This window comes from Hyperolius riggenbachi, chromosome 2 (genome assembly GCF_040937935.1).
Source record: "Hyperolius riggenbachi isolate aHypRig1 chromosome 2, aHypRig1.pri, whole genome shotgun sequence".
Lineage (NCBI taxonomy): Eukaryota > Metazoa > Chordata > Amphibia > Anura > Hyperoliidae > Hyperolius > Hyperolius riggenbachi.
The window spans coordinates 133,841,721-133,861,381 of record NC_090647.1 but is presented as its reverse complement, the minus strand read 5'-3'; the positions used below and the strand labels follow the sequence as shown (position 1 = coordinate 133,861,381).

General features: G+C 43.2%; 1 protein-coding gene across 1 annotated transcript in view; it reads left to right on the top strand.

Moving 5' to 3' along the window:
- The first annotated feature begins 3,357 nt into the window (after window positions 1-3,357).
- Window positions 3,358-19,661, top strand: part of LOC137544087 (zinc finger E-box-binding homeobox 1-like) — an 85,505-nt gene continuing 69,201 nt past the window's right edge. Inside the window, exon 1 of the mRNA XM_068265150.1 lies at window positions 3,358-3,434. Coding sequence (XP_068121251.1) covers window positions 3,377-3,434 — 58 coding nt within the window. The 5' untranslated portion in view covers window positions 3,358-3,376. The remainder of the gene's footprint in view (window positions 3,435-19,661) is intronic.

Sequence of the window (19,661 nt, the reverse complement as noted above, 5' to 3'; positions counted from 1 at the left end):
GTAATCGTACAGGGGAGAAGCAATTTTTTCTCTTTAAGGGGTGAAAATTGTGTGCCTAGGGTGTCACCCCCCACTACTCCTAGGCAAACTCGTTTCCCGACTTGTTAGGGTAATTTCGCCTCTGCACAGTACAGGCACAGTCGTTCCGTCATTCTCCGCCTCCGCTCCACCTGGGTTAGTTTTGAACGACCAATTTGCATGGGCTCGGGTGGAGGCAAGGCCGGAGAGGGTGAGACAGGCGGAGATGCCGCAACTGAGGATGCAGCAGAAGGTGCCGCATACGAAGTCACTCTGACACGGTGACTGCCCCTAGTCTGCCTCTGATGGCGTAGTCGACGATCAACTCGGATGGCCGATGATATGGCCTCATCGACTGTCTTGGGCTCGGGTAAGGTTAACATCAAGTCGGAGACCTCCTCCGACAACCCAGACAGGAAATAATCCATCAGAGCAAAGTTGTCAAATCTGGCGGTAACAGACCACCTACGAAACTCTGCCGCGTAATCCTCGACCGACCCTCTGCCTTGCCGCAAAAGTTTGAGCTTCCGCTCTGAGGTTGCCGCAAGGTCAGGGTCGTCGTATATCACGGCCATAGCCTTAAAAAACTCCTCAACCGAGGTCAGAGCTGTATCTGTGGGAGGCAGATTGTATGCCCAGGTCTGGGAGTCACCGGTTAACAATGTTTTAATGAAAATGACCCGTTGGGTCTCAGTCCTCGATGATCGGGGTCTCAGTTCAAAGTATGACAACACTCTACTCCTAAAATTCCGGAAGTCAGACTTGTGGCCGGAAAACTTATCAGGTACGGACATACGTATGTCATCACCAGGAGGAGATCGCACCGAATCAACTGACGTCTGAAGGGTTTGCACAGAGCCTTTTAGGGCATTAATTAAGGCTTTGTGCTGGCCCAGTGCTTGATGGATATTATCCACTGAAGTGGCAAGCACAGTCAGAGGGTCAGCTCGGGCGTCCATCAGTTTATTGGTCTGGCATTCTGTAACGATCGGTGAGCACAGAGAGGATCTGATTACCGGTGATCTGCAGTATCACGGGGAAATGTATACCAGATTATATGTGATCTGCAGTATCACCGTTAATCCGATATACTAGCTAACCTCTGTTCACCTGAGTAGAGTGTAGTGTTTGGTGTAACAGTAACACAGAGGACTAAGCCTCAGTGCAGCAAGGAGTACTGCACAGATTCCTTCCGCAGACCTGAGCTCTCCAAGACGGGAGGAGTCAGACTGACAGTAGGAAGGCAGATCTAAAAGTGACACTCTGGAGGAGGTGTCACTGACAGGACGGGGAACCGCCTCCAACAGTGAGGTCGGTTCTCGAGGTCGGACCAGCCAGGTCGTACACACACGAACAGATAAGGTACAGTATCGTAAAGCGAAGGCGGAGTCAAGGTACAGGCAGGGTTCGGCAACAGGGTATCAGAAATATCGAGAAATATTTAGCTATCAAAAGAATCTAGCTAAGTGTAGGATTACAGCTCCAGCTGGTCCCGGCACACTTGCGGATCTGACTACGGATCTGGGTGCTTCCACGTATGTGATCGCAACGCCAGACAAAGAGCAAGTGAACAGCCCGCAGTATATATGCCCAGAGGCCTCTCCAGCACCTCCCCAAGTGCCGGACCAATCAGAAGAGGAACCAGGGTCAGCTGACCAACCTGGTCAGCTGACTCCCTTCTGGCTGGCATATCTGCTCTGCCTCAGTGCGCGCGCGCGCGTCACTCTTGAACCAGAGGGACTACGTGTCCCAGCCACACCAGCCCCGCTCTGCAGAACCTCCGCGGCGGGGCCATGCGCGCTAACCGCCGCGTCTGACGCGGCGGTTTCTCCGTGCTCCACAATGGGGACAGCCGCCTCATGCTGGGAGGAGGCGGCTGCCTCCCCGTGTGTGTGGCCGCTGAGCGCGGAAAGAGCCGCCAGCCGCTGACTCATGGCGGCGGCTCTTCCGCGTTTTCTCACACAAATTACACAGCGTTGTATTGTAGCAGGATGGTTTTTCAGTATGTTTTAACCCTCTGTACTTTCCTAATGGTTCTGGGTCACCATGAGCTATCTGGGTGCCACATCAGTGTAAGCCACATCAATTTCTGCCACGCATCGATGAGGACGAGAAAGTCCAAAACAGGCTGATTACGTGTTAGGATGATGTGGCTCTGAAAAATGTATACGCTGTAGGCTTGCTATACACCAGCGGTTCTGGATGTGAGCCTGGCTTTAGGGAAATAAAGACATAATTTGCATATTTGGGATGGATGCATCATGGGAAACCACTGTTGCTCACTTAAAGCTGCATTATTGCAAATAACTTATTTTTTAAAGGACATCCGAGGTGAAAAAAAGAATGATGAGATAAACATATTGTATCTATACTTCTTCTCCAAAAATGACGTTTTTTAGTTATCCCACAGTTTTATTTTATATTTAAATCTAATTTTTTAGTTTTTACTGTTTCATTGTCTCTGCTCAATGACACATGCAGTGAAGTATGCCAGAGCTAAAATCTATGAACTATTGCCTCTTTTTATCTCTTTTCTGACCTCCGAAGCCATTTTCTGCCAGAAAAGTGTTTATGGCTGTAAAGTCTTATCAGTGAGGGTTACGCTGTAGTCTGACCCAGTCCCGACTCAGACAGAAACTGTCACTTACATACCTGATTTTTAACTCTTTCAGGCAGAGAAAGTAAAAAAGGAACATAGCCTAGTTATCTGTGTGCTTGGCACTGCACATACACATGTCTATCCCATCATGTCATATGTCACTTCGGGTATTCTTTACGATAGCAACTTACACTGGGCATTGATTTTAAGTAAGAGGACTTTTTTGCTCCCTTTTAGCCCCCTTATACTTTCCTAGCGGTTCTGGGTCACTATGAGCTATCTGGGTATTCTGTGGTACTACTGTATATAGTCTGTGACATTATTTTAATTCTTATGCTAATACTATGTTGGTATTGTGCAGATTTACAACAGGTTCTCTTTAACAAGCACAAAATATGTGCAAGTGCCAATTCCCATGCTCTTCCCATATTACACAATGACAAAATGAGAAATGTTACCAGGTAAGCCAGCCAGTTACAAATTCTAACTGGCAAAAATGAGTAAGTGATAATAGTTAGCAGTCCACAAATACAGGAAATTTAGCTCAAACTGTCTTGTTCAACCCCTGTGACTCACAGTCAGTGAGAAGGGTTAATCTGTATTGGACAGCAGTTCACAGAGGGGTTTTGAATCATTCACGGACAGCCCCTCCACCTATGACATCATAGAGGGAGTAGTGGGGTACTCCCCAGCATGTGTGTGTGTCAGAGACAGCTGCAGAAAGTTCAGCACAGATTTGATTTGTCACAATCCACACACATGCCTGAAGATTTCGGGGAGAAGTGCAAAGAAAAGGTACAGCTCAAAAGGAGGCAAGGTGAGGAATATTACACCTGACTACTGCACTGCTGAGTGACCACAAGGCCAGGTTACCCTATCTAACCTGTGTGATAGAACATCACAGCAGGGAGGAACAGCTGTTATACCCCTGGTATACTGTGATGTGGTTAACAGGCCTTTCACTATGCTCCTAACAGCAGCTATTGCACTGTGATGCTATCATTTACAAGAAAAATCTTTAGCATAACAAATTGACGTTTTGTTTTGTTTTTTTTTCGGAAAAAAAAATCTATACTTAAAACAGCTTTTTTTTTTTTTTATATACAAATGAAACAGTACAGTTAATAGGATTTTGCTTCTGTTCCCTAAACTATCTTCAATGTTTTTTGTTTTCTTTGAAAATCTGCCACAAACTTTTTTGCAATCTGTAAACTGTTGGGCATTTTAAATAACTAAAAAGAAAAAAAAAAGTCTGTGACACGACTGGCGAAATTTGTAATTCAAACATAGCTTACTATATAGCAAGATGCACAGAGCAATAAGAGGTGAATGTTCTTAGTATAGCCCATGGCACAAAGCTGATTCCACACAATTGCAACAATTCATCCAACCACGGGTGCATCTTTTGTGGGATCACTAATCAGACTGATAGCTGTCATTGTTATAATGCTTTTAGCGGTATGTAGCACTGACATGTTTCGTGGCACTTTTCTGAGTACAGTACATCAAACTGTTTATGTTATTATGTTACTATCTGTCCCTCAAAGGAGCTCACAAGCTAATGCTCTAAGGTCATTATATATATTATCCTGGCTGGAGATTAAACTTGGACCACGCTTGGCAAAATTGCTCGCTTTTTCCACATGCAAAATCGCATTACAACGGATGTTAGTCAATGGGTTGTTTGACTATTGAATAAGATTTTGGCATGCAAGAAAAAAAAAACATCTTGAAGAATAAAATCGCACAATGTGTGCGGTTTTTTTTTTGTACATTGAAAAGTGTCAGCTGCTGTAGAACAATGCATGGGTTTAAACGCACGGAAACGTGCAGAATGTGCAAACATTCACGTGTGGAAATCATGCATGTATTTTCGCATACACCAGTGTGGTCCCAGCCTTAACAACTAAGACTTGGTGCAAGCTATGTCTGCTGCACATTGACACATGCGGTTGCATACAGAAAGTGCAACTACAAAGTGCATACAGAAGGTGGACGGGTTGAAGATTGCACTGGTTTCCTATGGGCCAGTTTACATTGATCTGTTCCAGTTTTGTCTGTTGCCAGAAAAGTCCGGCTGCACATGTTGTCACTCATCCCACTGCACTTTCATTCCTTTGTCCTGCAGTGAACCCGCAATACTCCCAGCACCAGAACATGCAATGATGATCATGCATCCATTATAATCTAGCATAGTGTGAACTAAGTCCTGTATGTTGCCCCTTGCTGTAAAAACATGTGGGCAGTTCCCCAGAATCCCCACTAACAACAGCTATGTGGCGAATCAGGTACTTGTATGGGTGTCACAGGCTTACAGAGCAGTGATTCACAATTTTTTTTAAAAGTTCAATCCCAAACGCATTTTGCGTTTTGCGATTTTCACTATATTGGGCTCAATTGAAATGCAGTAAAAATGCAGCACAACTACGATTGCCTTTTTAGAAAATTGGAAACGCGTTCAGTATGAATACATTCCCACGATTCCAATTGTTACTTTACTGTACTTGCATTTCAAAAACCAAACAGAATACAGCTGATGTGAAAAGGTCCCAGCCACACAAACCAAGTATAAAATGTCATAGCAATGTGGAGAAGAAAAGAATCCGGGCACCAGGAAGAGCTGCTATGCACACCCCACTTTATTTCATCCCACCAGACAGATACAGCATACAACAGATGGCGGCCTAACAGCCGTTTCGAAAACCCAACGCTTTCTTCCTCAGAGCTCTTCCTGGTGCCCGGATTCTTTTCTTCTCCAAATTGCTATGACTGTAATTGGTCTGGAGGCACAGTAAGTAACCCCAACAAACCCCCAGTAAGGTCTGCCTCATCTAGTGCCGATCCAACCTCTGCTCTCTCTACTTCAAGTATAAAATCTATTCTTTCCAAACATTAAGCTGTGGTTTTAGATTATTTAAATACACATTCAGCTTTGTTTATATTAGATGTATTCTTGTTATTATGAATTGACATTGACTGTCAGAAAACTACCAAACTAATCAGAAGTACCCCCTGGAAACACATAGCCTTTGTATGGACCAACTTTGTTGAGAACCTATTATTGGACCACTGCTACAGAATATTATATATGAATTGCAAGTTGTGCGACTAAAGATCACCGTGATGTAGAGCAGAGGGAGAAAATGCAGAAATCACTTCTACTGTTTAAATCTACCACGCTGCTGCCCGATAATCAGCAGGGGAAAATCCTTTCATTTTCCTGGAAAATGCAAATTCAGCATAGCTATACTCTGAATTCTGTACAGTAAAATGATCTTAGACTCTGACATGCTCAGAAATTAGTGTAACAACTGGTATTTATCAGATGAAAAGCATTGGGCACCCAGCACAAACTTAACTACTGAGAATAAAAAGATTAGTGAGGTTATCTTGTCTGTCTGACTGCAGCAGCAATCCCACACAACCATGTGTGACAGTTCTGAAAACATCTATGCTAGATTTATCATTTTACCTAAGAAATATGTTGTGGTGTTCAGATCATCAAATGCTGGTTGAGCATTAATGCCTAATGTGGCCACCTTCAGATCACTTAGGGGTTTATTCAGAAAGCAGTGTTATACTTTTAATGCATAGATTTATGCATATCACCTTGGGCCCGATCCAGTGCACTTTTTCTCCTAAGTTTTCTCCTAGGAGATAATGTTCACCTTCTGTTTAAAATAACTTTTCTGCACTCTGTAAATGAAAAAGTACCAAGAAGTAAGTGAAAAAGTACTGTCAAAATTGTTTTTGAGTATTTCCTTGCTTGCTGGTGTCTTAAAAGGCATTTTATCGATAAGATGTGAAATATCACCTAGGAGAAAACTTTGAAGAAAAAGTGGATTGGATCAGACCCTTAGGCCACGTTCACAGTGCTCAGTTGTGTTGTAGAATAATTCTGCATGTCATCTCACTGCCCATAAAATTCTATGGGCCTGCTCACAGTACTGCATTGCATTTGATCATGTTATTTTAACTCGCTGCATGCAGGTTTAGGCTATTGCCAGTCTCCATTGCAGCTCACTCTCATTATAATGCGTGCATTATGCAAATGACCACTGTGAACCCAGCCTTAAAGGGGAACTTCAGCCTAAACAAACATACTGTCATCAAGTTACATTAGTTATGTTAATTAGAATAGATGGATAATATAATCTCCTACCCACCCTGTTTTAAAAGAACAGGCAAATGTTTGTGATTCATGGGGGCTGCCATCTTTGTCATGGGAGCAGACATCTTTTTGGTTGATAGGAGGTGACAAGGAGCAGGAGACACAGTTCCAACTGTCCTGTGTCCTGATTACCCCTCCCAGCTGCACTCGCTAGGCTTCAAATGTCAAATTCAAAATGTAAAAAAAAAAAAAATTGCACCAAAGCAGCAGAAAGAGAACAACAACATCAGAAATCCCATCATGCTTTGCACAGCATCAGGGGAAAAAAGCCCGGGCAGTTTTCTTCTGTGCAGCTAAAAATGAGACTTGTATAAGAGAAACAAAGTTCTGATGCTGTGAAACTGTTAAAGAAACACCAAGCCTTTTAAGTGCTGCTGAGTCGATTTTTAGTCCGGACGTTCACTAGAGTCTTATTGATCAAAACGTAATGTCCGTTAACTATATATATATATATATATATATATATATATATGTATATATATACTGTATATGTTGTTTTTTGGCAGAAGGACTAAACATAAACAGTTACATAAAATAGTATGAATCCTGGATTGTTACTAAATCCAACCCCAAGCTGTGCAAACATATCCTAAAATTGTAAGCTGGACTGGGCCCAGTTCCAGTGTACCCAGTACCCAGTTCCAGTGTAATTTATTTATTTATTGTATTTATAAAGCGCCAACATATTACGCAGCGCTGATAATAAAATGGTGCCATCGTATCCAGGTGGAAAGAACAGCAATCAGTTGTCTAATCGTTCTTTTTCCCCTTGTCCTGATGTGTGTGATTATGATATTTCATATTTGTGGGTAGCTGAGGAAGCGGCTATGTTTTATCAGGGAATGCTGCTACCGGTACTTCCAAACAGCAAAAGAGAGATTAATGAACCAAGTTCATGAGTTATAAAGCTTCATGCAGTTATTAAACGATTAGAACCTTCTATATGTTTGCAGTGAAATTGGGCAGCAAATTGAGGTCTGCACTGCCGTGGCATCCAGGCACCCGCCCTCAATACACCTCATTGCAACAGCCAGCTGGGTTAATTTTTTTTCTTCCCCTTGTAGTGTGGAATATTTTTCCCTGCAAAAAGAAAAAAAAAGCAACTATTGCAGCTCTCCTGCACCTTCCCCAATATTACCATCCATAAAGAAGAACATGCAAGTTTGTTTGTGCTGGCATCTATGTCTATCGGAAAAGGTTTTAGCAGTTTTTGCCCACTGCTGATGATCACCTGGCTTTTTTAATATGATATGGTGGGGGTAGCATCCACCAGACCCCTAGACTCTCTACAGGCCATAGGCAACTGCCTAGGCTTGCTTTGTGGATGATCCGGCTCTGATGTCTATACATTGATCTGTCGCTTGGAAGATCCTTGGTGGTCAAATTTTGGTTTGCACATCTTAACAATGAATATCTGTGGGCTGTTTAATTACACTCTTCATTAGTATTCAGCCACATTCACACTTATCAGAATTTGTGCGCGTTGTGTGTTTTTGTTTGTTTGTTTGTTTGTTTGTTTGTTTTTTTGCCATTTTACGTTTCATTGCATATCTAATGTATTTTAACGAAATCATATTTTTCCTCAGTTGTTCTGTTTTTTTCATGTGTTTGGCATTATGTGATTTTTCTGTGCTTTAAAATCACATTGCAGTGTTGCTGCTTTTCTATTCTGTGAGCGATGTGCAATCCATTAAACTGTGCACAGAGGAAAAATAAAAAAAATAAAAAAACCCAGAGGGAAAAACGCAGATTCTCATAGATAAGTGTGAACCATGCCTTGCTGAATTTTATAAATCCTACCCAGTAAATTTCTGTCAAGCTCCACTTATAAGTAAACAACCAGAGCTCATTTAATTATAACCATATATGGCTTAGCAATAAAGCAAACACACACCGGGCCTGTATATGTGTGTGAACATTTCCTATCCAGAGTTGAAGAATGATTTGACAGGTGTGTCTGTGGCATCGCTGTTCATATGGGAAATCACAGAACCACTTCTGAATATCTAGCAAGTAAAGAAATACTCAGAATATGTCACTACAGGGTGATCATGCTATTCTCAGTTTGCGTACATCCCTTTTTGATTGGTAGGTGGTGAAAAAGGTATAATACTGGGCTGTAAAATATGATATAGTACAACTCCATAAAAAAGTAGGGATCATCAGGCCTGGATGTACCTCACTTGAGCCTATAGGCACAGAAGTCCTGGCACCTTAGACTTCACCCTCCATGAACCTACAAATCTCCACCAAACCACACCGCAAGTGTGCTAGCTTTCCCAGCTGTGAGATCTCCCTCACTTCCCTTGCCCATCATAGCTGCCTACAGGTGCCCCTTAGCACTAGGTAGCCAAAGGTACCCTCAGTATTAAGTAGCTAGATGTTACCTCTAGTATTAGATAGCTAGAAGTACCCCTGACTGACGGGAGATCTTGTCAGTGGAATGTCGAGAGCTGGGTAAGTAACCTCTCATTTACACTCTCATCAGGACTCTGCATAGGGAAGGCGGGAGGGAGGCACTCGGGAAAGGGGAGTGAGCTGCCTTTCCATCATCAGGCGCCTGTAGTCGTGTGTCTACAGTGCCTTATGGTAAATCAGGCCCTGGTTGGGATGCTATGCAAAATGTACTGAATGCAGTGGTCAAACACTTGATTTCATTACTACAAAGAATGCATAGAAAATGTTAAAACTGAGAAATGTTTTTTTAATTTTTAATTAACCCCTTCGGGACCGGCTGCCTACCCCCCTTAAGGACCAGACATTTTACATGTGCATGGGAAGGGTGCATTTGGGGGATCAGGCAGCTGGATCCCTGCTGGGGTTTGCTGGGCTGTGTGTCCCCCCCTGCTTCCAGATGTTCCCCCTTTCACCAGATGCCTTTACTCACCTCTCAGGCTCCAGCGATGAGCAGCTGTGGACACCTCCACTCTCGCTGGCTTCCCTGCTGTACTGACGCTATGTTCCGGGTCGCAACTTGATGACGTCATCAATCCGGGACCCGGCACTTAGCGTTAATACAGCAGGGATGCCGGCCAGAGCGGAGGGGAGCGCTGATCGACGGGGGAACGGCAGGAAGGTGAATGGATCCTCTTCTTTCCACTCCCACTGCCGCAGCTCTGTAAGTGATCACTATCATCCGCCTGCGATCATATCACGTGATCAGAAGCCATACGCGATGGCTTTTGATCACTGAGGGGAGATGTCAGCTGTCATATGACAGCTGACATCTCCCCTCTCCGGTGCGCATGATCGCGTCGGGACGGTTCGTTATCGTGGACGTTGAATCTACGTCCAGTCAGGGCGGCAGCACAATCTGCTGGATGTAGATTCAAACTACGTTGGTCCCTAAAAGGTTAAATACCAGCAACATGTTTAAAAAATTTGGGGCACAAACACAACAACCATAGTGCTGTATCGCCTCTCCTTTAAACCACGCTCTATAGATCTTTGACAACTGTGAAATGTTCTCCTACTGATGGCTGATATAGGATTTCAACTGCTAAACAGTTGGGGGTGTCTGTTTTATCACATAATGTGCCAAATATTTTAGTGAGTGGCAGGTCTGGACTGCAGTCAGGCCAGTTTAGCACTTGGACTATTTTACTGTGGAGTCATGCTGCTGTAATACGTGCAAAATTCAATTTGGCATAGACTTAAGGTGGCCACACACCATACAATTTTTTAAATATCTGTTCAATGTTTCAAAAATATGACCAATGTACCACACACGTACGTTCAATTTTCTCCTCAATTATGATAAAAATGATTGGAAACTCAGAGAAAATTGCTTGGGTGTGTATATTAATAAATTAACAATCCAACACACACCATACAATCTTTAGTAGAAATTGAAGAGAAATATCTGGCATTCTGGATCAATTTAAATCGGAAAAAAACGTGAAATCCGATCGGATTTTTCAGTCGAATGAAAAAAAAGCTTTCGATTTTTTCCAGAGATACGATCGTTTTTATCGAATTACTGTAAAATCGGATCATTTTATTGTATCGTGTGCTACCACCTTTAGGTCTTCCCTGAAAAAAACATCTTATTGATGGCAACTAATCATTATTATTTAGTATTTATATAGCGCCAACATCTTCCACAGCTCTGTACATTGTCCCATTACTGTAAATCATACATTTAATGGTGGCTTCTCAGATAAGCAAGCTACTCATGCTATCTGCACTCATGCACCCTCATACCATCACAGACACTGAGCCCCTTATTCAATTACCGGAAACTCCTAACTTTCTTCCTAGCAGGTAATTTTTCATCCGTCCTTTGAAACATTTCAGCACTTTGCAATTAAAAAATACCAAAAGTAGGTAAAAAGGTACTACTAAAATTATTTTGAGTATTTTCTTGCTTGCTGGTGGCTTAAAAGGCATTTTATTGATGTAAAATATCACCTAGGAGAAAAGTTAATTCGATATGGGCCTGGGCTTGGAACTGTGCACTAAAAAATAAGCCAGATGGTTCTTCTACTTTTTAAGACATGGAATCCAAAATTTCCAAAATAAAATTTAAGGACACCTAAACTGAGAGGAATAGGGAAGCTGCCATATTTATTTCCTTTTAACCAATACCAGTTGCGTGACAGTCCTGATGATCTATTTGACTGTAGTAACATCTGAATCACACACCTGAAAGAAGCATGTGGCTAATCCAGTCAGACGTCAGTCAGAAACATTTGACTTGCATGTTTGTTTAGGGTCTATGACTTAAAGTATTATATGCAGTGGATCAGCAGGACAGTCAGGCAATGTGCATTGAAAAAGGAAATAAATATGTTAGCCTCCATATTCATCTCAGTGCAGGCGTCCTTTAAAATTTTGCTTCATCAGACCACAATATTTTCACTTTGCCTCAGTAGTGTCACTAGGTGGGTGTTAGCGGTGTCATATCATAAAAGAGGGTGGGTGACACCAGGGAAAGCTGCTCTGCTGTCCATTGTGCCAGGGCCAGGCAGGGAGCAGTGCAGCAGTGGAGCAATCACCTGCATAGAAAGAAGGGGGTAGGAACGCTATCACCACCGCTGCTCGTCCCAAGGGAGCAGGAACCACAAATATCAGGACATGTAGGCAAAAGAAGGATGTCCCGCTACACCAAGGGAGCTCATAGCCCTATCCTTAATCATAGCTCTATGATTAAGGAGCCTTTCAGAGCTCCGATATGCGTCAGCCTTTTGTGTGTTTACTGATGTGCTAATAAAGGAAGAAAAGTTTTACACCCACCCTTGGTGTAGCGGGACATCCTTCTTTTGCCTACAATCACCTGCATGTCATGGCTGTCTATAGGAACAGTGTGAGATGATGCAGAGTGATATGTGCTGCAGCCGCCAGCATTACTTGGTACTTCATTATATTCCGTTTTTTGGCTTTGCTCCGCGCCCAAATTTCTTGGCGCCCTAACCACTTGAGGACCGTAGGCTTACACCCCCCTAGTGACCAGGCTATTTTTTACAATTTAGGCCACTGCGGCTTTAAGGCCTCGCTGCAGGGCCATACAACCTAGCGCACAAGTGATTTTTCCCTATGGATATGACATTGCCCAACATGCCTTGCTTTACAGGTGAGTTTAGGTTACTATCATGTTCTGCTATAGGGATCAACTGACAAAGATTAGTGCATTTGGATGGATTGTGCTGTGTCTCCTGAAAGAGAGCAGAAAGAAAAGGGGATAAATGGCAGTGACTGCAAGCCAGATAACTAGAGTTTAAAGGAACCCTGAGCAGGTGATAAAAATTTACACGTACCTGGGGCTTCCTCCAGCCCACCGTATGCCGCGAGTTCCCCCGGCGTCCTCCTGGCTCCTTCCCTGGTTCCGGCTCCGGTTACAGGACAACTTTGCGCCATTACACCGGCTTGCTACGCATCATCACACCGGCCGGCGTGAGAGTCCTGCACATGCGTGGCTCTCTAGGATTGAACGGCGCATGAGCAGGACTCTGATGGCGGCAGGCATGATGACGCGTAGTCAGCTGGCGTGATTGCACAATCCATGGAAGCAGGGAGCAGACCTGACAACTTCAGGCCGAAGTCATCCTGTAACCGGAGCCGGGACTAGGGAAGGAACAAGGAGGACGCCGGGGGACCTCGCGGCCTACGGTGGGCTGGAGGAAGCCCCAGTTACATGTAAATTTTGTTTTTATCACCTGCTCCAGGTCCCTTTAAGGTGTTGGGGGCCTGGGGCACATCTTAGTGTAATGGAAATCAGTGTGTGGCGGCTGGGTGGGAGGAATGGAGGGGCGCACTTTGTTGTCTCAGCCTTGGGTGCTGGAGGACCTTGTCCCGGCTCTGAGTGCACTCTTATGTTTAGTGCATTTAGAAGGTCGTGTGGAGAAAGCACTTAGTCAAGAGGTATGTATGGGGTTAATTCAGTAAATAGTATGTAAGTTTCCAGTATGTGGTCATGTGTCAGAATTATAGCACACACCTTATAACACCTCTCACTGCTCCTCAAAGCAAAGGTCCCCGGAGTGCTGTGACTCATGTGGCCCACTGCACCTCTGTGTCACCCACTCTCTGGGTCTTCCCTTTAGCAATTTGTTCCATGGGATTCCCCATCCACATCAGCCTTTTATGAACAGTTCTGATCAATGTTGACTGTTTCCAAGCAACAGTCAAGTCATGCACAGTGTGCTTCAGTTAATACACATGAATCTGCTAGTTGTGTTTAGAAAGGTTTCATTTCCTCTAACAGGTTTCATATCAATGTTTTGTAACCTGCGCTAGGACTTGCACTCTCTGGTATCTCTGAAAGCTTCACAAGGGTCTGCCAGGCCAAAGGCTACTTTCAAAGTGGTGTATTGCAGTGTGACTTTATGGAGGCATCTTAATGCAAAACTTCACCCTGCAATAGTAAGTCTAAGGCAGGGGACACACCTGTCTTTCAGTTTTCTGTGCGCATTTTTCTTTATACATTTTCTGCACACCATGTGTGTTTGTATGCAGAAAAACGCGTGTGTTTTTTCACAGGAGCTAATGTAATTGATAGAGAAAACTGACAGTGTGCAGAATGAGGTTAGGTGCACACACAGCAGAAATGCTAGCGTTGTGGAAAACTCTGCGTTTTTGCCACTAATGGAAGTCTACGGGCCGCAGGAGAAAACACATATAAAAAACGCATATGCGTTTTCTATGCGTTTTCAAACCTGCGCTTTAACCTCTTGAGGACTGCGGGGCTAAACCCCCCTAGTGACGAGGCCATTTTTAGTAAAATTGGCCACTGCAGCTTTAAGGCCAAGCTGCAGGGCTGCACAACACCGCACACAAGTGATCCCCCCCCCTTTTCTCCCCACCAACAGAGCTCTCTGTTGGTGGGGTCTGATCGCTCCCCCCATGTTTATTTTTTTAATAATAAATATTATTGTTCATGTTTTTTTTTTTTTTTAACCTGTTTCTTTAAAACCCTTCCCTCCCTCCCTCCCTCCCTCCCTCCCTCCCCACAGCCGGGCAATTACGGCGATCGGCTGTCATGGGTTTCTGCCTATGAGAGCCGATCGCTCTCTTGTCCCCCAGGGGGATAGCCGTGTCACACGGCTGTCCCCAGTACAGCGCTGCTGCTGATCGCAGCGTTGCACAGTGTAAATAGACGGCGATCACGCCGTCTAACAGTTTCCCGAGCGGCAATACCCGCTCGAAGATTGAAGGCGGGGTGGGGCGGAGCTCCGCCCCCCAAGCAGGAGATGCGCGCGCGATCTCCTGCAAAACAGAGCCCCAGGACTTTACGCCAATCGGCGGTAGGCGGTCCTGGGGCTGCCGCCGCGGCCACACCCATCGGCGTGACGCGGTCAGCAAGAGGTTAAAAAACTTTGGTTTTGTTGCATAGTATTCATAGACACATCAAAAACGCATGAAAAATGTTTTTTGGGAAAAAATTGTTTTATGATTTATATCCACTTCCTGTTCTCTTCCTAGGGATTACCATAAAATGCATTGAAAAACGCATGAAAAATGCATACAAAATGCATTTTTTATATGCATCTGCGGTAAAAAAAAAAAACCGCTAACGCAAACGCAGCAAAAATGCAGTAAAAGTGCAGCAAAAACGCACACAACATTAACATAAAACATGACATAAAACGCAGCCTTTCACGCTATGTTATGTGTGCTCCCAGCCTTATACTGAGGGATGTCAGTTTTTTTCTGTGCACGAAAAGTGCATTAAGTGTGAACAAGCCCATTGATTACCATGAGTTCTCAGTTTTCCTGTGCAGAAAACGTGCATGAAAAAGTGTGTTCCCTGCCTAAGTGATGTTTAGAGTGCATGCAGTGCATTGGGGTCCAACGGGTTACAGTAACCCAATGCACTGGACAGAGCTTGCATCCACAAGGCAATTCAAGCCTTCTAGGCAGTTGCTTAGGGCCTATGGAGTGTAGGGGCCTGGTGGATGCTAGTCCCCACCAAATCTTATAGAAAAAACTAGAGTGACCATCAGCGGTGGGCAAAAACTGCAATCTTGCCTAGGGCCCCATTTCCTCTTAATCCATTGCTGGCACTGCATACTGTATGTTCCCACACAACATGTGCATTAATAGAGGCAGTGAAGCACACTTTTCATTGATTATGCTTCACTGGATGCGACCTAAAGGTGGCATAATGAGCAGTGTTTCGAAAAACACACATTATAAAACGTGGCTATATGCGGTTTTTACGCAGCACCATAGACTTTTATTACCTGAAAAAACGCATGCATTTTCTGCAACATTGGCGATTCTGCCTAGTGTGCTCCTAGCCTCAAGTACATACTGTTTAATTCATTGGCTTACCCTAAAATTGGTCCTAGTCAGTGGGAAATTAGATTGCAAACTCCACTGAGAATCAAATCCAAATTTACACATTTAAAAAAGATAAAAAATGGGTGGCCGCCCCTTATAAACTCTGCACCACTCTGTTAAAGGAGCAGCGCAGGTATACCTGTATAAGTGTATCAACCAAAACATTTTTTACCAATGCTGCTACATGTGCATAAAAAAAGTAACAATTTTATAGTGTGACCTCATTAATAAGGTGCAAAAGGTCACAGAACCCACTAAAAAACAGGTTAAAAACAATAGTATCACTGAACACTATCTGGGATAGAGCCAAACCAAATTGCCCAGCATACGGCTTATGCAAAAATGGTTGGTCAACCAATTCAGATTGGTCATCTGTGGACTCACCACTTACGCACAACCAAGGCCTCCCATACACTCACAGTCTCTGCAAGGCCCTGCAAGGAGCACTATTATCTAACATTTCACTTGTCCCCGATAAGCCAACTTATGGTTGATACATTTAATATTGGCCCATATGCAATTCACTTTTTCTCCTGAGTTTTCTCAAGGTGATATTTTCAAACTTGTCAATAAAATGCCTGTTAAACCACCAAAAAGTAAGAAAATATTTAAAATAAATTTGATTGTATTTTTTCACTTACTTTTTGGTACTTTTTCAATCGTAAAGTACTGAAAAGTTATTTTAAAGAGTAGATGAAAAATAATCTCTTAGGAGAAAACTCAGGAGGAAAAATAAATTGCATATGGGCCATTGTTTGCAAAGGCCTGCAGAAAACACCAGAAAAATGCCAACACTATGGAAATATAAAATAAAAGTGATAAGTGCTGTTATTGCTATATTTTCCCCATTGGAGTGATCTCCTTTCTCCTGCCCTGCTTATTGGCTGTATTTGATTTGGTGTTCTGATGCACAGATATTGGCACCAGAGCTTTCTTACTAATTGGATTGATTCAATTCTTGCAACGGTTCTTTTCTGAGTGCGGTTAGGCCTGGTGCACACCAAAAACCGCTAGCAGATCCGCAAAATGCTAGCAGATTTTGAAACGCTTTTTCTTCTTTTTCTGTAGCGTTTCAGCTAGCGTTTTGCGGTTTTGTGTAGCGGTTTTGGTGTAGTAGATTTCCTGTATTGTTACAGTAAAGCTGTTACTGAACAGCTACTGTAACAAAAAACGCCTGGCAAACCGCTCTGAAGTGCCGTTTTTCAGAGCGGTTTGCGTTTTTCCTATACTTAACATTGAGGCAGAAACGCATCCGCAATCCAAAATCTGCTGCAGCCCGGGAGTATGCGTTTCTGCAAAACGCCTCCCGCTCTGGTGTGCACCAGCCCATTGAAATACATTACCCTAGCGGATCCGCACCCGCAGGAGGATCGCAAACCGCAGCGGAAACGCTCTGGTGTGCACTAGGCCTAACTCTATATATACTACAACTACACTCTTATGTTTGAATTAACTAAATAACCTAATTACGCACTGCCTGTACATATACTGTATACTTCCCCCACCTCTTGTTTCCACCCCATTCCTTTAGATTGTAAGCTCGCAAGGGCAGGGCTCTCACCCTTTTGTGTCATGGAATGTTATTAATTTAATTGCTTGCACACTGTTAGACATTTATACATTTTAGTCATCATGTTAAATCAAGTTGTAGTCAGCAGTGCTGTATCTTGTGTCAGTGTTCATATTTGATGTATATCATTGTCTGTATCATTATGTATCCCTTGTTTGTTTTCTTACATTGTACAGCGCCATGGAATATGTTGGCGCTTTATAAATAAATAATAATAATAATAATTACAGTAGCACTGGCACTTTCTTTACAAAGTTGAGTTCAATAATCTATAGTTAATGTAAAGCAGATGATTTTGGCACTACCGCCAGAGCCGGGCACCGAAGCTGGGCGCCGTCATAGCAGCAATGCTACACTGAGCACTCCACATAACAGTAATTCGGGGATCCAGCGATTGCCAAATCCTGAAGTACATCTCCCTCCGACTTTACTAGTCACTATATGGACGCAATCATGCTAATTATATAGTTTATGTATACTTGATTCAACGCATTTGCACTTTCTATTGTGGCAACAATATGTTGAATATTTTGTATATTGACTTTATAGTGTGACAAATGTATATATCTTATCTGTTGTGGGGATCATGGGCCACATACATTGACCATTGACCAACTATGATCATTTGCTGACATTAATTGGACAGTCAGGACCATGTGCATTTTACATTGGCCAATGTTGGCCTTGAACACACAAACTCTCTGTACATTTTAGTTGGAATTGATGATAGAGAAAATCCTCAGGGCCAAGCCGTGTTTTTAGATGTTTTTATTTTATCTTTGTAGCCTATATTAAATAAAGTGTTCAATTGTTGATACCATACTTGCTCTGTTAATTGGAACCTATTAGCTCTAATATTGGGGTTTCTGCTTCTTCCTGTGTGTATTTACAGTTGTAAGCGGGTCGATGACCCATTCTTCTTTGATATATCCCCCATAGACTTCTCATGTGATTAGCGATGTTATACAATGGTCTCTTTTTTAATGCAATTATACTGATCTCTGGTTAAATGACCGAAAAAATGGGGGGTTACAGATAGGAATAAAAATTCACAGAGGTGTTTACCTTTCTCTGTTCAATTTAAGAAATGTTTTCAAAAATGTTTGGACTGTCTGTTTTAGGTCTGAACATTTTTTTGTGTGATATGAAGCAATGACTAAGGGCCCGTTTCCACTATCGCGAATCCGCATACGTTGCTCGCATGCGTATTCGCACAGCTAGTACAAGTGGATGGGACTGTTTCCACTTGTGCGTTTTCCTGCACGTTTTTCTGTGCAGAAAAAATCTGCAGGGTAGGGCCCTCAGAATTCGCCTGCGTGTGGAATGCAGGCGAATCGCACACAATGTATTTAATAGGGAAATCGCATGCGTTTTCCCCATGCGTTTTTTGCCGCGATTTCGCATGCGATTTCGCATAGGTACCCATGTTAATTCACACAGGCAGTGACATGGTTAAAATCGCATTACCCTAACCTATGCGAAATCGCATGCGAAATCGCGGCAAAAACCGCATGCGGAATCGCACCCGCATGCGATTTCGCCTGCGGTGATTCGCCGGCGATTCCGCAACGCAATAGTGGAAACGGGCCCTATACTGCAAGCACTCATTTTATGCTGGGAACTGAAGACTGTTACATCAGAGCCAGGGGTTTTTCCTCTGTGTCCAAGAATCACTTCTGATCTTTGGCTTAGACCACACCCTTCCAGAACAGGATACTCAGCAGCACATCAAGGAATTATCTCCCTTCTCGTCCATCGCCAGCATACTAGAGGAGGACAGAGAGGGTGTGATATGTTGGGAAGCCTTATGTGGGAGTTGAATATTCCCAAACATTAAGATAAAGCAATAAAATGATTCGATTTTCACAAAACCTTACATGCCTTAATAGCACTTATTATTTATTAAAAAAAAAAAACAACATTTTACTTTTAAAGTTACAATTTAGAAAATAATTTGAAGTGTAATAAAAGCAATGACTGGCTAATCATTTATCATAAACAGGATGAAATGGATAGATTTTGGCACTGGAGTAGCTAGGGAGCTATGAGGCCCAGTGCAAGTTTTACAATGGGCCTCATAAGTAGTCTATATATATTGCAACTGATGAGCACAAAATCTGCCAAGGCCAAGGAAGACTGAGTGTCTGAGAGGTGTATGCAGGGGAGGGGAACAGTTTGTTAGTAATTATCAATATTAAAAGCACATATGGAGACAACCATTACCAGCATAGCACCAATACAGAGCTACGGTAATACAGCTGTTGAAGGAGGACCCCTGCTGGGCCCTTCTGGTCCAGGACCCCTGATGCGGTTAAAACCTTTGCACCTCCTATTGCTGTACTGCTCGATGTGAAACACAGTATTATTATATCTCTGTGAAGATTCTCATAGACTATGGTCGGGGGCGTAACTAGAAATCACTGGACCCCCTGCAAAATTTTGGATGGGGCCCCCTCCCCCTGCACACTGAATAGGGACTGTCTACAAATGTTTGTTTACAAAACTTTGTATGATTAGTTATC